General features: G+C 51.3%; 1 protein-coding gene and 1 long non-coding RNA gene across 4 annotated transcripts in view; one reads left to right on the top strand and one right to left on the bottom strand.

Moving 5' to 3' along the window:
• Positions 1-13,650, top strand: part of LOC309645071 (uncharacterized protein) — a 189,157-nt gene that overhangs the window by 103,221 nt on the left and 72,286 nt on the right. For all 3 annotated transcript variants that reach the window (XM_082429604.1, XM_082429603.1, XM_082429605.1), the window contains exons 29-38: positions 173-384; positions 2,049-2,237; positions 2,657-2,796; positions 3,821-3,983; positions 4,168-4,254; positions 6,464-6,601; positions 6,697-6,816; positions 7,945-8,037; positions 11,118-11,335; positions 13,151-13,335. In XM_082429604.1, coding sequence (XP_082285730.1) covers positions 173-384; positions 2,049-2,237; positions 2,657-2,796; positions 3,821-3,983; positions 4,168-4,254; positions 6,464-6,601; positions 6,697-6,816; positions 7,945-8,037; positions 11,118-11,335; positions 13,151-13,335 — 1,545 coding nt within the window. The remainder of the gene's footprint in view (positions 1-172; positions 385-2,048; positions 2,238-2,656; positions 2,797-3,820; positions 3,984-4,167; positions 4,255-6,463; positions 6,602-6,696; positions 6,817-7,944; positions 8,038-11,117; positions 11,336-13,150; positions 13,336-13,650) is intronic.
• Positions 1-13,650, bottom strand: part of LOC309645113 — a 252,052-nt gene that overhangs the window by 209,297 nt on the left and 29,105 nt on the right. The window lies entirely within an intron of this gene.

Below are 13,650 nucleotides of genomic sequence, written 5' to 3'. Positions count from 1 at the left end.
TGGCAGGCAGATTCTCAACCACTGCGCCACCAGGGAAGCCCCCAAGTTTTGAGATATGCCCATAGTGACCGTGATGAGACTATGGGAGCCTCTAGCTCGCTGCCTGCGCTCCCTTCTTCAAAAGCTCCCTTCTTGCCGGGGATACCAGTTTCTTCCTCTCTGCCTCTCTCAGGAGCCTTGAACCTGGATAGTCCATGGCTGATGGTCTCTGCGGCTCACAGGCTGTACTGGCCCCACCGAGCCACGTTCCGGGCTGTTTTGAAGCTGACGCTGGGCAAGGCCTGGACCCTCAAGAATCTGGTGATGAACATGGCCTGCAAGATCCAGGGCCTCCACCGGGAGGGCAAGATCCACGTCTACACCCCAGCTACCACCTACCTCCGGGTGCGCGTGCTGGGCCACACCACCTGCCCCTCTCTCCCGCCCCCGCAGACAGGGAGCCTGATTTCCTGCAGTTCAGATCTTCTGTGCAAAGGGTTAAAACCGAGGTCCGGGGTCGATAACAGGTCACAGATGTGTGAAGTCTGGCTCACGCACTATTAACATTCTTCAGAATTTGTTGCCAAGTGAGTTTGGGAGATGGAAGCAAAATAAATCTCAATTTCCCTTATTCTTGCTTAGCAGCTGATAAAGTAAAATATTAAAGTAGGTTGAACTGGTACCTCGGAAACAAGTAGACATCAGGCTTTTGCCTTAAATCCAGAATGGAAACTTCAAGGATGTAGGTCAGTTTCCCACCACCTGCTCAGTGTAAGTCTGCTTCTTTGCACACGTTTGATCGTTTGACCGTAGAAGCATAACAGAGTTTGGAAGAAAACCAACCAGAGAAGGACTTCCCTGGTGTCACACATGGGAACCTGGCACATCAAGCCTCTCCCTGTGTTGGGATGATCAGCGGACACAGGGTGTGGTCCAGGCCTGACATGGGCCCAGAAGGAGGCAGCTCGGTGGGCGTGTTAGGGGACAGCTCAGTCCCCTCTGAGGCAGGGGCCAGGTGGCACCAGAGTAGAGTCGGAAGGAGCAGGTGACTCCTGGCAAGCTTAGGGACCCTGAGGAGGCCACTGTGTGACAGATAGAGCCAGGACAGGACACAAGGTGGGGTTGACCAGCCCATTCCTTCAGATGACCCAGCCCAGGCAGGGGCAGATGGTGGCCTGGCCCGGGAGATGACAACCGAGGTGGTTTGAAGGTGTAGCTGACTGATTTGCTGACAGATTTGCTGATGGATTGGTTGGGGGAGGGGGTAAAGAAAAGACAAGTAACCCCAAGTTTTTGGTTCAAGCAGCTGGGTGGAAGCAGGTGCCATTTGCTGAAATGGGGAAGCCAGCGGTGAAGGGCCTGCAGGTTCTGGGGGTGACCTGAGGTCAGTGACATAGGGGGTAAGGTCTTGGGGAGTTCTAGTATTTGTCAGGAGGTTCAGTAATTCCCAAAGCCCATCTTGGCCCCGTCACCTCTCCTCGTGAGTCCCCTGAGGGAGCTGCGTGAACAAGGGACAGAGACCAGCCGGGCACGAAGCACCTTGATGTTCCTAGTAGGGCTTGTGCCGAGGGCGGTGTGCTGGGGCCCACAGCCGAGCACAGGGCTGAAGTGCTGTGCCTCCCCCAGCCCCAGTGCAAGCCAAAGTACCACCCAGCTCTTCCCAGGGCTCTGAACACCATGACGATGATGCAGGGACAGAAGGCCACCTGCAAGCGTGTGCCCTTCAAGACACGGAGACCCTGCCTGCTAATAACAGTGGCTCAGTGAGATCCTATTCCCTCCTTGAGCTGAAGGGGAGAGAGGGGAAGGGATGGTCATCTCTGATAACTCAGATTCTCTCTCTGTTCAGGGTTGAGAGAGAGAGAGCAGTTTTTCCTCTTTCCTCATGACCCTGTACCGAACAACCAATTCTGCTTGGACCCATCAGAAAAGGCCTAGCAGAGATGGCATTGGAGGGGTTTTGAAGGATGAGTGGGAGTTCACCAAGTGGGACTGGGGAGAAAGGGCATCCCAGGAGGAGGAAATAGGGTGTGCAAAGGCATTGGTCAGCCTCTTCACCCTCACTGCAGGTTTCCACAGTGACAGCCGTGGCACAGAGCATCTTTCGCAGCTGGAGTGAAGTAGAATCAGCCTGGAGCGCAGCAATGCAGGGTGACATCCATGCCGAGAACAGCCAGGACCGTAAGATCCTTCACGGCTGGTTGAAGGGCCCCCAGCAGGAGCTGAATTTAACGGTGGCCTACAGGCGTACAGAGCAGGTAAGGGTCCAGGCGGCCCGTGCTGGAGGCTCTGCCATCGAGAGACCCCAAATCCATCACCTGGGATGGGAAAGGGCTACTAGCTTGGCCTATGACCTTGGGCCTCCCTGAGCCTCAGTTTCTTTATCTGTAAAATGGACCCCAGCCATATTAGCACAGACCCCAGAGCAAAGGTCAGCCACCTGGAGCTGGAAGCCCAAGTCCTTCGTTCCTGCTGGGCACCTGCGGAGGTCTGGCCATGGCAGTGTCCCTGTGCCACCTCGTGGTCTGATGAGGTGGAGGCAGCAGCCCTTCTCGGGTGGTCATTCCCAGGGTGATGAGCGGGCAGTGGGAGCTGCCCTTGGTGACCCCCAGGGCAGGATGTTTAGCAGCTTGGACCCTGTGGGCATCCCTCTGCCTCAGCCTGGTCCTCGTTGCAGCCATGGAAGAGCCACGTGTTGCTGACGGCTCTGGGGGCCAGTGCCGGGGGCCAGCCTCAGGGCCTGCAGTTGGAGGGCGAACTGGAGGAGCTAATGCAAGACAGGAGGTTGTACCAGAAGCAGGGGACTTTCTTCCTTAGGTATGTTTGGCCCCTTCCCCCAGGCCGATTCCCCTGAGGTGTGGTGCCGGCCTGAGTCTCCCCTTCTCCAGCGTGGAGGGTCACCAGGGAGCAGGGTGTGCAGTGCTGCCTGGAGGGGCCCAGACAGAACCCAGAGCTCAGAGACGAGTTGCCCCCCCGAAAGCCCCCATGTCCCTCACCTCCTTCCATTAGTGTGCTACGGTGGGCACAGAAATCAGTCTCCTCACCCCAGCCTGAAAGGTGCTCTGGGGAACCATTTCAGTTCTTGGAGGCACAGGGGTTAAAAAGCTTGTTCTTTGGCGGGGGCGAACAGCACAGGGTTGGAGTCAACAGCCTGAAGTCCAGGCTGCGCACTGACCAGCTGGGGGACCTTAGCCATCTACTGTCAAAACAACAGCAATAACCCAAAAGTAACAGCAACTGTCATTTGCAAAGGTCTCATTCATTTCTTTATTTCATGTATATTTATTGAGCACCTAGTATGTGCCAAGCACTTTTCTGGGCCTGTGGAGAACAGCAGAGAATAAAAAGGACAGATATCCTTGCCCCTAGGGCGTTTGCATTCGTGGCACATACATTATCCCTAATAACCCCACTGCTGTGTGAGTTGGGTATTATTGTTTTAGCCCCCACTTGACAGATGGGAAGACTGAGGTACAGAGAAGTCAATCAAGTCCTTTGCTGCTTAAGGTCACAGAGCTAGTGAAAGGCTGAGCCTGGATTCCAGCCCCAGTCTGTGTGACTCCAGACCCTATCTGCTGCCTGGGTCTCTGCTGCCAACTGGTGACCCCAGCTGTGTCCAGCTCACTGGGTTGTCGAGAGGGCACAGCGGGATGGTCAATGAGTGTTGATTGGCAAATGTAACGCACAGGGCTGATGTGTGTCCTGATGTTCTTCTGTCTGTGACAAAGTCTTAACTCTGCAAGACAGTGACAGGCCCAGTCTGAGCCCCTGGGCCACAGTTGTCCCCTGACCCTGCCAGCTGCTTCGATGACTTCAGCCTGTTTCCCCCTCTCCACGCCAGGCACCCTTGGACTCTGCCCGTCCCGCAAAGCATCCTCCTGCAGGAGACCTTCACGGCAGACAGGCAGCACCAGCGTTACTCCCTGGAGACGAGGGTTGTCCTGGATGGCCAGGAGGAGACCCTGCAGACCGTAGTCCTGGGCTACCAGGCCGGGCACCCATACGTGAGTGGGCTCCAGGGTGCGGTGGGAAGGGGCCTGAGAGCGGGAGGGAGGGCCCCATCTGCCTCTGACCCATCTCTCTCTGTGTGTGTGTGTGTGTGTGTGTGCCCGTGTGTGTGTGTGTGTGTGTGTGTGTGTGTGTGTGTGTGTGTGTGTGTGTGTGTGTGTGTGTGGTTGTCCCTCCCAGGTCTGCGCGGGCCTGACCCACCCATACAACGGCAAGGCCATCCCCAGGAACGTGGAGGGGTGCGTGGTTATGTGGAAACGGCACATCGTAAGTAAGGATCCCAGAGACCTTTTCACCCCAGTGGTCCCCAGTTCAAGCTGTCATCTTCTCTCAGCTGGATGAACAAAACATTCCCCTGCCTGAGTTTTCTGTTCCACTTTCTCTGCCTGATCCAACCTACTTGACATTAGTCTTCCTAGGAGTGAAACTCATTTTGCCTCTGTGTCCTTAGCAAATTATCTCATGTCTCTGGACCTCAGTTTCCTCGTCTGTACAATGGAGACAGCAACACTCTTACCCAGTGGTTGTGAGGATCAAAGTGTAGTACAGTGATCTCTCTCGAGTACTTACGACATGGCCATAGGCCCTCTTCCAAGTCTCCTTCCTGATCCCTCTAGGAGTAACATCTCTGGGAGGTGACTCCATTCTCCAGCAAGCATTTATTGGCACCTACTGTGTGCTGGGCCCTGGACAAGGAAGATAGTGGTGGTTTCTCCCTTGTGGGATATCCAAAGGCCTGAGGGTGAAACCGGGCCAGCTATTGAGCATGGAGACCTGTGCTTCTGGGGCCTCACTTCCCCGCTTGTTGAAGTGGGCTGTAAGCAGCCCCCAGGTTTGGGAGCTGAAGTCCTTGGAGCTCTTGAGGGGAAACAGCGGGCAGCACGGCCACCCAGAACACCTGCAGAAATGTTTCCCAGTGATGTGTACTGTTTCTAAACCAGACATTGCAAAATGGTGACGTGGGCCGAATCCAACCTGCAGATGTGTTTTGTTTGGCCTGGTCAGAATTTAAATTAAAAAAATAATAAATTATCAACATTTAAAATCAGAAGACTGGGAGTAAAACCCGGATCTCTGCTCCTAATTTAAAATAATCGGAAGATCTGACCCACCCGCCAACAACAGGCTAGAAACAAGTAGATGGGGATCCTTTAATGTAGTTTAATTTGGCTGTCCGTTGTTTTTAAAACCCTGTCTTTGTTTAATGACACACATTTTTCTCTTCTCTTGGACCTTTGTTTATTCTTCCTCCATCCAGGCTCTAAAATAAAGCCGTGTATTCTTTTAAAGACGTACACCAATGATAAAATTCTGTGGCAAGAAATTTTTAACTTCTCAGTCAGCACAGATGGGAAAAGATGGCAACCTGCTACTTGTACCTTGCATGGGCAGAAGCTAAATGGTTGTTGAGTGAATAAGTGATTAGCTATGTGTATGCGTTTCCTGTTGCTACTATAACAAATTACCACAAACTTAGCGGCTTAAAACAACACAAATATATCTTACACTTCTGGAGATCTGAAATCCAAAATGGGTTTCACTTGGCTAAAATCAAGGTGTTGCCAGGATTGCATTCTTTCTAGAGGCTCCAGGGGAGAATCTGTTTCCTTGCCTTTTCTAGCTTCTAGAAGCCACCCATGTTTCTTGGTTCATGGTCCATTTTGCTAAAAGCTAGCAGAGTAGCATCTTCCACGCTCTCTGACCGTGACCCTCCTGCCTCCCTCTTATAAAAACCCTTGTGATGGGAATTCCCTAGTAGTCCAGTGGTTAAGCCTCCATGCTTCCAGTGCAGGGGGCATGGGTGCAATCCCTGGTCGGGGAACTAAGATCCTGCATGCCACGTGGCATGGCCAAAAAAAACCCCCAAAACAAACAAACAAAAAAACCCCTTGTGATTAGCCCACTGGATAATCCAGAATAATCTCCCCATCTCAAGATCCTTAACCACAAAGTCCCTTTTTCCCTGTAAGGTTACAAATTCACAGGTTCCAGGGTTGAGGACATGGATATCTTTGGGAGGGCGGATATTATTCTTCCTGCCACACTGTGAGTTAAACATTCTTCCACTTAGCATGGCTTTGGCTTTGGGGTTTCAGGCTACAACTACAACTAGTGATTCTGCGTTCTTCTAGATATTTATTGAGCACCTACTATGTGCCAGGTCCTGTGCTGAGTGTTAGGAATATAGCAGTGAATAGAACAGACTAATACCAGGGCACTCCCTGTGAATGAGACACAAGCCCTCAAGCCCACCCCACTAATACTACCTGTGGACTCTGGAGTTTACCATACCTGTTCAAAGACTCCATGTGTACCTGCCCTGCACTTCCTCTCCTGTGAGCAGGACAGTGTAGACTGTGCTTTCACCCATCAATCTTGGGAACCACTTTAACTGCTGGGTTCCAAGGGTGGCCTCTGCAGGCACTCAGCGATGGGAAGTCCCCTCTCTCAGGGCCGTTGGTTCTTGTACACCCAGGCTAAGAACAAGGACGTCGAGGTCACTCTGAAAGTCAACCAGAAAGTCTTGCTGCACTTAAAGGGTCTGCACCATGACCGATCTCGGCGTGGGGAAGTCTGGCACAGCCTGGCCCTGGATGTGGCTCACTCCTCCCAGGTACCCATCCCCGCATCGGGCAAATGCTGGTTGGTGGCCTCCAGGCAGAACTTGACTGTTGGTGAGAGTAAAGGGTACTGTCTGTTCCTTCCTAGCTGAGGTTCCCCCAGGCCCTGAGTTTGGATGGGGACATTGTCTTCAGGCGGAGTCACCAGGGAGCATTTGACTGCGGTGTGGATGCACGGGCTGTCATCAACCACAACGTCATGTCCCAGGTCAGAAGACTGAGTTCTGCCTCCTTGCTGAGGGAGGAGGGGATTTAATGTTAGCGAGCAGATGTCCTGTATGGGACAGCACAGGAGGTGGCAGGGTGGCCCTGGCAAACTGACAACACAGCCCTTATTTTGGCAGCGTGCATGTGATGAATCAGGGTGCACTATTGTAATAAAAGTTTGCTTTACTGTGAAAGTTTATTCCCCAGTCACGTCACAGTTCAGTGTGGCTCTGCTCCACAGTCAATCAGGGACCCAGGCTCCCTCCACCTTGTGGCTCTGCCCAGCTGGTGGATGGTGAGAAAGAGGGTGAGAATTATGCAGGAGGTTTTCATTGGCCAGGCCCATATGTAGTCCATGCCACTCCTGCCCACAGTCCATTGGCCAGAACTCATCACATGACCCCACCCAGCTGCAAGGGAGGCTGGGAAATGTAGTTTTAGCCATGTGTCCTGGAGGGAGAGGAAATACATTTTGGTAAATATATAGCAGCCACTGTAGGTATATTCATTAATTCACCATATACAGATTGTGTCTTTGCTGTGTGCCAGGCTCTGTGTGATGTACCAGGGCTGCACAGATGACTGTGTTTCTATTCCCATCTCCAAGGAACTTTCAAGTTCAAATCCCAGCTCCACTGCTGACTTGCTGTGTCACCTTGGGTAAATTACTTAACCCCTCTGAGCATCAGTTTTTCCAGCTGTGAAATGGGAATAGTAATACCAGCATATGAGAGCAGGGGTGATGATTAAATAAGACGATAATTGTAAAGCCAGCTTCCCAGTGCCTAGTTCATGGCCAGGGTCAAATAAATGGCAGCCGTGGACATGGGAGGCATGAGCAGGCACCCTGGCAGGGGAAGGAGGGGGTCCAGGGTCCCAGAGCTGTCCTCCCAGCCCTGTGTCTTGGGCCTCACTTCTCAAGCTTCCGAGTAATGCAGCCTCAGTGAGATTTAGACTGAGAACCATCCAGGGAGGGTGGTGGCTTCTGGCATCTGCCATGGGGCCCGGGTTTGGGGCAGACTCTGGGATGACCTGTCTCTCCTCCGTGCCAGCCAGCCACCTTCTGGGATTCTGCATCTCATTCTTCTGCTCCCTCTGACCCTGCTTCTCCAACTCCCCGTCCCAACAGGTCTCAGTCCAGCTGAACGGGTCTGACTCCCACTTGGTGTTTTCCCTCCAGCTCAGACATCCCTACAGACCAACATTTCCTCCAAACTTACAGGTAGGGATGGTGGTCCCTTTCGGATGACCTCAACTACCTGCCAAGTGTTGTCTCCAAGCAGCCAGCTTGCTGGGAGATGGGGCGGAAGGAAAGGAGGATGGAGACCCCGGGGAGGGAGCAGAGGGAGGGCCACATCACGATGTAAGCTTAGCCAGACAGCCCCTCCAGAATCAAGAACAGATGGCAGGGAGGTTTCCAAATGCATCATTTGGAAGTGATTGTCCAGGCAAGAAGGGTTTTCAGTTCCCTGGCAGGACGTGTGTGTGTGTGTGTGTGTGTGTGAAAGGATCACATTTCACCCTTGAAAATGGAGAGAAGCAGAATTGTCCTCAAACCCTGTCCTGTAGTTGGATTTGGGAGAAGCTGTATGATCCTTCAGAATGGCTTTTTCAACCCCAGAGTATTTTGCCCAGTGTGAGGTAGAAACACTAAAGGGTTTCACTCTACAAGGAAAGGAAGGGGCAGAGAAAGGAGACCAGGTGGGAAGGTTGTGCTCTGCTCTCCCAGGGCTGGCTCCTTAGAAAGCCCCCCATGTCGGTTGCTTCCCTAAGGAACCCGTGTGTACTGTGTATGCAGGAATTAGGCCGTGGGCTGGGGAGATGGAGGTGTAGATGGGTAATCCCAACAGGGGTGAGGACTGGAATTCGATAGCAATTTTTAAATGCCTGCTGTGCCTGTGGGTTTTGAAAACTTGAGTGGAGCCTGAGAAGGGCTCTGAATTATGGAAACTGATCATTCTCAGAGGCACGTTTTTTCACATGTCGGCATCTGTGAAATCAGATGTGTCTTCAAATCCACGCTGGTTCATTGTTTCATTAGCAGCCTTTTCACTTTCAAGGAGATATATAAAATCATGGCACATCTGAGGGCAGCTGGCATCAAGGATTTGAAACCGTGCCGTCGCTGTCATCAGTTGTAACGGGAGCTGATGTCCGTTGAGTGTTTACTGTGTGCCAGGCTCTGTTCTAAACCCTTTATGTGGATCATCTCACGGACGCCTCGTGGTGCTGCTGTCTCGGCATTCTGCAGATGAGACTCTGAGACAGAGAGAGGTGACGTGACCTGTACAAGGTCACGGAGCGCATAAGTGCAGGATCTTGTATGGCGACCCAGGCAGTCTGGCTGCAGAGCCCAGGCAGTCTGGCTGCAGAGCCCATGCAGCCTCCGGCACTCAAGGCGGGTGCTGGGTGGGTGGTCCTGCTGGAAGCATGGATGCTGGGTCTCCTAATGGGTTTGTACTTTATTATTACTTTTTAAAGCAGCAGAATCCTTTGCTCACATTATCTCTGTGATTGAAGGGGGGCTGCGGATGGGGGCAGGAGCCTGGCCTTCTCAACACCATCCTCCCTCTTGAAATCCCTCCGGGGTATCTTTTCACTGGTGTTTCACAACCTAATTTTCATTATTGCCTCCCTGCCCAAGGAGACTTTTTAGACATTTTTTTCCTCTAATCGTCCCTTTTATGAAAATTTAAGTCCACAGATGTCCTGTATTTCTGTTATGTGCTGATGCATACCTATGCCTTATATAAGACGTTGTTGTTTTTTTTAACCTACCTGCTGAGAACCAATTATGCATTTGGGGCGATATTGCCCCTGTTGAGAACGCACACTCTGTAAGACCCCTCAGGCCCACAGAAGCCAATCAGAGAAAGAACGGTGTACCCTGGACCTTCCCAACCCAAGCTGCGTGTTAGAATCACCTGGGGAGCTTTTAGAACATACCTGGACCCCAGCCTGGAGATGCTGAGTTGATTAGTCAGGGGGTCACAGGCACACTTTTAAAAAAATTAATAAACTTCATTTTTTAGAGCAGTTTTACGTTTACAGAAAAATTGAGCAGAAAGTACAGAGAGTTCCCATATAGCTCCTTTCCCCATAATACAGTTTCCCCTCTTATTAACATCTTGCATTAGTGTGGTACATTTGTTAAAATTGATGGACCAGTGTTAATTTATTATTAACTAAAGTCTATAGTTCACGTTAGGGTTCACTCTTTGCGTCGTACGTTCTGTGGGTTTTGCCAAATGCATAACGTCGTATATCAGCCTTTACTGTATCATACAGAGTAGTTTCACTGCCCTAAAAATCCTCCTCAACCCACCGATTTCTCCCTCCCTCTCTCTTAACCTCTGGCTGCCACTGAGCCATTTTCTGTCTTTTTGGTTTTACCTTTTCCCTGACCGTCATATAGTTGGACTCATTCAGTATGTAGCCTTGAAATAAAAGATTGGCTTCTTTCGTTTAGAATATGCAGTTACATTTCCTTCATGTCTTTTCATGGCTTGATAACTCATTTCTTTTTATCACTGAATAATATTGCATTGCATGGATCTACAGTTTATCAATTCAAATATGGAGGGACCAGGCATACTTATAAAAGCTTCCCAGGTGATTGTAATGCGCAGACCGGGCTAGGCCAGTTTCTATCCCGTAGATGGGGAAACTGAGGCCCAGGTCAGGAAAGGGGCTTCAGGTCCTGCAGAGCTGGTGGAGGAGTGGGCCTCGCTGCTCCGATCCCCACTCCTCCCCGCCCCCGGACCATTGCCCTGGTCAAGCCTTTGCTCCAGCCTGACCCCAGGTGTGGCCCTCTCCTTATGCACTGGGCACTCTCCCCTTTGACCTCCAGAGCTTCTAGGGGTCCTCTGGGCCCCAGGGCACACTGTTAGGAGCATGCTTTTCTGTAACTGAGCTGCACAGGGGTCCTCTGCTTTCCCCAGCAGCCCCCTTTCAGGCACAAGCATGAGTTTTAGAGCCAGGCAGGCCCAGGTTGAATATGTGATCCTCTCTGAGCCTCAGTTTCCCCATTTGTAAGAAAGTAATCCCACTTCATATGTGGTGGAAAGGACAAGATGAGACTCTGTTCCTGGGGCAGGAGCTGGGGTCAGGGACGGCTGTCCCCATTCTTCTCTCTGTCTCATTTCTCTTCCTGAGTGTTTGCAGTCCGCTACATTGGATGATGCTCAGAGCTGGAGTGGCTCAGGAAGACTTCCTGGAGGAAGGGGCCCTCCTGCATTCCCAGCTCCCACAGACCCTTCCTGTCCCCCCTCCACTTCTGAGCTCTCTCATGCCTCCCTGCAGGTGCAGGCAGCTGCTGGGCGCTACAGAGAGCACAGCCTCAACGGCTCCCTGTCTGTGCACGTGTCTGGTGAGGTGCTTGTTCTGCTGGAGGCCACCGCCAGCCAGGATACCTGGAGGAGCAGCCGGGGCTGGGGCATGGGCGTCCTCCTCCGCCAGGAGGTCCTCAGAGCCCCCAGAGCTGTTCAGCTGCAGCTGTCCGGCAAGGTCGCCCCAGACAGGTGCCCATCCCCAAATGGCCTGTGAGGGGTGAGGGGGCCTCCGAGGTCAAAGGCCTGGTGTCCTGGGAGATGGAAAATCATCACCCAGAGGTGCCTTCTGGAACCATGCCTGAATTACCCCCGTTTGTGCCATTCTTGATTTTTAAGGCTTTGAGGGAATGGAAGGGAGGAGGCGTTCATTTTTCCACTTTGATCTGTTTTCTTTTTTAGTTACAACAGCATTCATTTTAGATGACTTGAAAGATTATAATAATGAATAAGGAGTAAAACAAAAATCACTAGAGGCAGTCATGAGGAATATGTTGGTGTATTTCCCTCCAGTTTGTCATCTCTGACTATATTTTCACATAATGACATGTTCACTATGATATGGCCTGGGATAGGGAGCCAGCCTGGGTTCAAATTCCAGCTCTGCCATTGCTGCCTCGGGAACCTTGGGTGAGACACTGTGCTCTTCTGTGCCTCAGTTTCTCAACCTGCTTCTTAGGGTTGTCCTAGAATTAACTGGACAGCACGTGTGAATTCCAAACCAGCTTCTGGCCAGCGAGAATGTTCACTTCCAGCTGCCATAGAGCTGCTTCTTTGAGTACGTCACTTTCTGGCACATATTAGGTCTCTGTTAAATGTTAGTTTCCTTTTTCCTCTGCAGTCCTAGCTTTGGCAGCTTTTTTGAATTCAAGGAGATTTAAGGCTTTGGACATGGTCCTAGATAACCCTGACCCGGAATTACCATCTACGGCTGTCTGTCCGCCTGCCTATTCATCCATCTGTCCGACTGCGCAACCTTATTCCCAATCTAAAAAGGATTTGAGGCAGATTATGAAAATATATATTGTTCTAGGTCAGGAATTAGCAAACTTACAGGAAAGGGCCAGATGGTAAATACTTTTGGACCTGTGGGCCGTGTGGTCTCTGTTGCAAGTACTCGTAGATGACATGTAAATGAATGGGTGTGGCCGAGTTCCAATAAAACTTTATTTACTAAACGGGTTGGGCTGGTTTTGGCCCACAGGTGCATAGCTTGCCAACCCTTGTTCTGGGTTTTAAAAAAACACATAAGGAAATTAGGGTGAAGGGAAGGAAAAATGGGAAGGTGCTCAAAGTGGCATTGGTAAACAAAATGCATGCCATTTTCTAGAGTGGAGCTGAAGATTTGGCTCTGGGCTTCCTAGTAGCCAGTGCAAAAAAGAGAAACCAACCAATGGCATTATTTGCAAACAGTGCCTTTCCTTATGGGAAAACACACACACCCTCACATACCTGTGTGAATACTCACCAGGGAAAGCATGGCTGATCTTGTTCCTGGTCTTGGTACTTGAGGGAAGTATCTCTTATCCTATCAATGACATACCACAGGGATGGTAGGGACCAGGTCCCCTGCTCCAGTTCTCCTGGAGGTATAACAGCAGGCTCCCTGGGGCTGTTTTCCCTGTCCCTCACCATAATAACATACATCGATACCTCACTGGCAATGTCAGCTCATCAACATCAGTAGTTCCATTTTTGCCTCCACTTTACAGAAGACGAAACCGAGGTTCAGGGAGGTCATGTCCTTGTGCAAAGGCCACACAGTGAGTGAGCGGCAGCAGTGGGATTCGAACCCACGTTTGACCTCAAGGCCCATGATCTTGACCCCTATTACCCTGTATCCCTGTGGGCTGAGGGCCAGTAAGGCAGTCCCTTGATGGGGCTGGACAGTGGGGTTCAGGAATGCACCTCTTATGGCCTGGCCTGCTTATTTGAAGGGGAAAAATACCATCTGCCTGCAGGGATAGATGCCAACGTTTTCCATGCCCCCATCACTTTCCTTCCTAGGATTTGGCTGTTTTCCAAGGCACTGCTAGACCACAACACAGTGCAGCTTTTTCTCAAGGCATCTGAAGAGCAGAGGGGAGGCCAGGTCCTGACCCTGCAGAGCCGAGCCCAGCACACCTGGGCAGCCGTGCCCCGTCTTCTGACCCTCACAGGTGTGCTGAAGCAGAAGGAGACACTCACAGAAGGTGAGAGCCTGGGGAACGCCACGGGGCAGGGACAGTGGGGATCTGGCAAACACTTTCTGTGGGTCCACAGCGTAGATGAAATCCTACACTTTTTCAAGTCCACTGATGCCCTGTTCCGGTGTCTCACACACTGGTGAAATCCCTCTGTCAGAAATTAATACCCGTTCAGACAAAGTGAATCTTCTGCTGTCTAAATACTAAACAGGCTTCCTTGTGCAGGACTTGTCAGAGCCTTAACATGCTAATGGACATTGGAAATAACCAGGAAGGAGAGTTGGGTTCAGTGTTTGCCAAACAAATTTTTTCTAACACTTT

The sequence above is a fragment of the Balaenoptera physalus genome, assembly GCF_965194825.1.
Source record: "Balaenoptera physalus genome assembly, chromosome: 16".
Lineage (NCBI taxonomy): Eukaryota > Metazoa > Chordata > Mammalia > Artiodactyla > Balaenopteridae > Balaenoptera > Balaenoptera physalus.
Note: the sequence above shows the minus strand (reverse complement) of the source record. Positions and strands in the feature narration are given on the sequence as shown.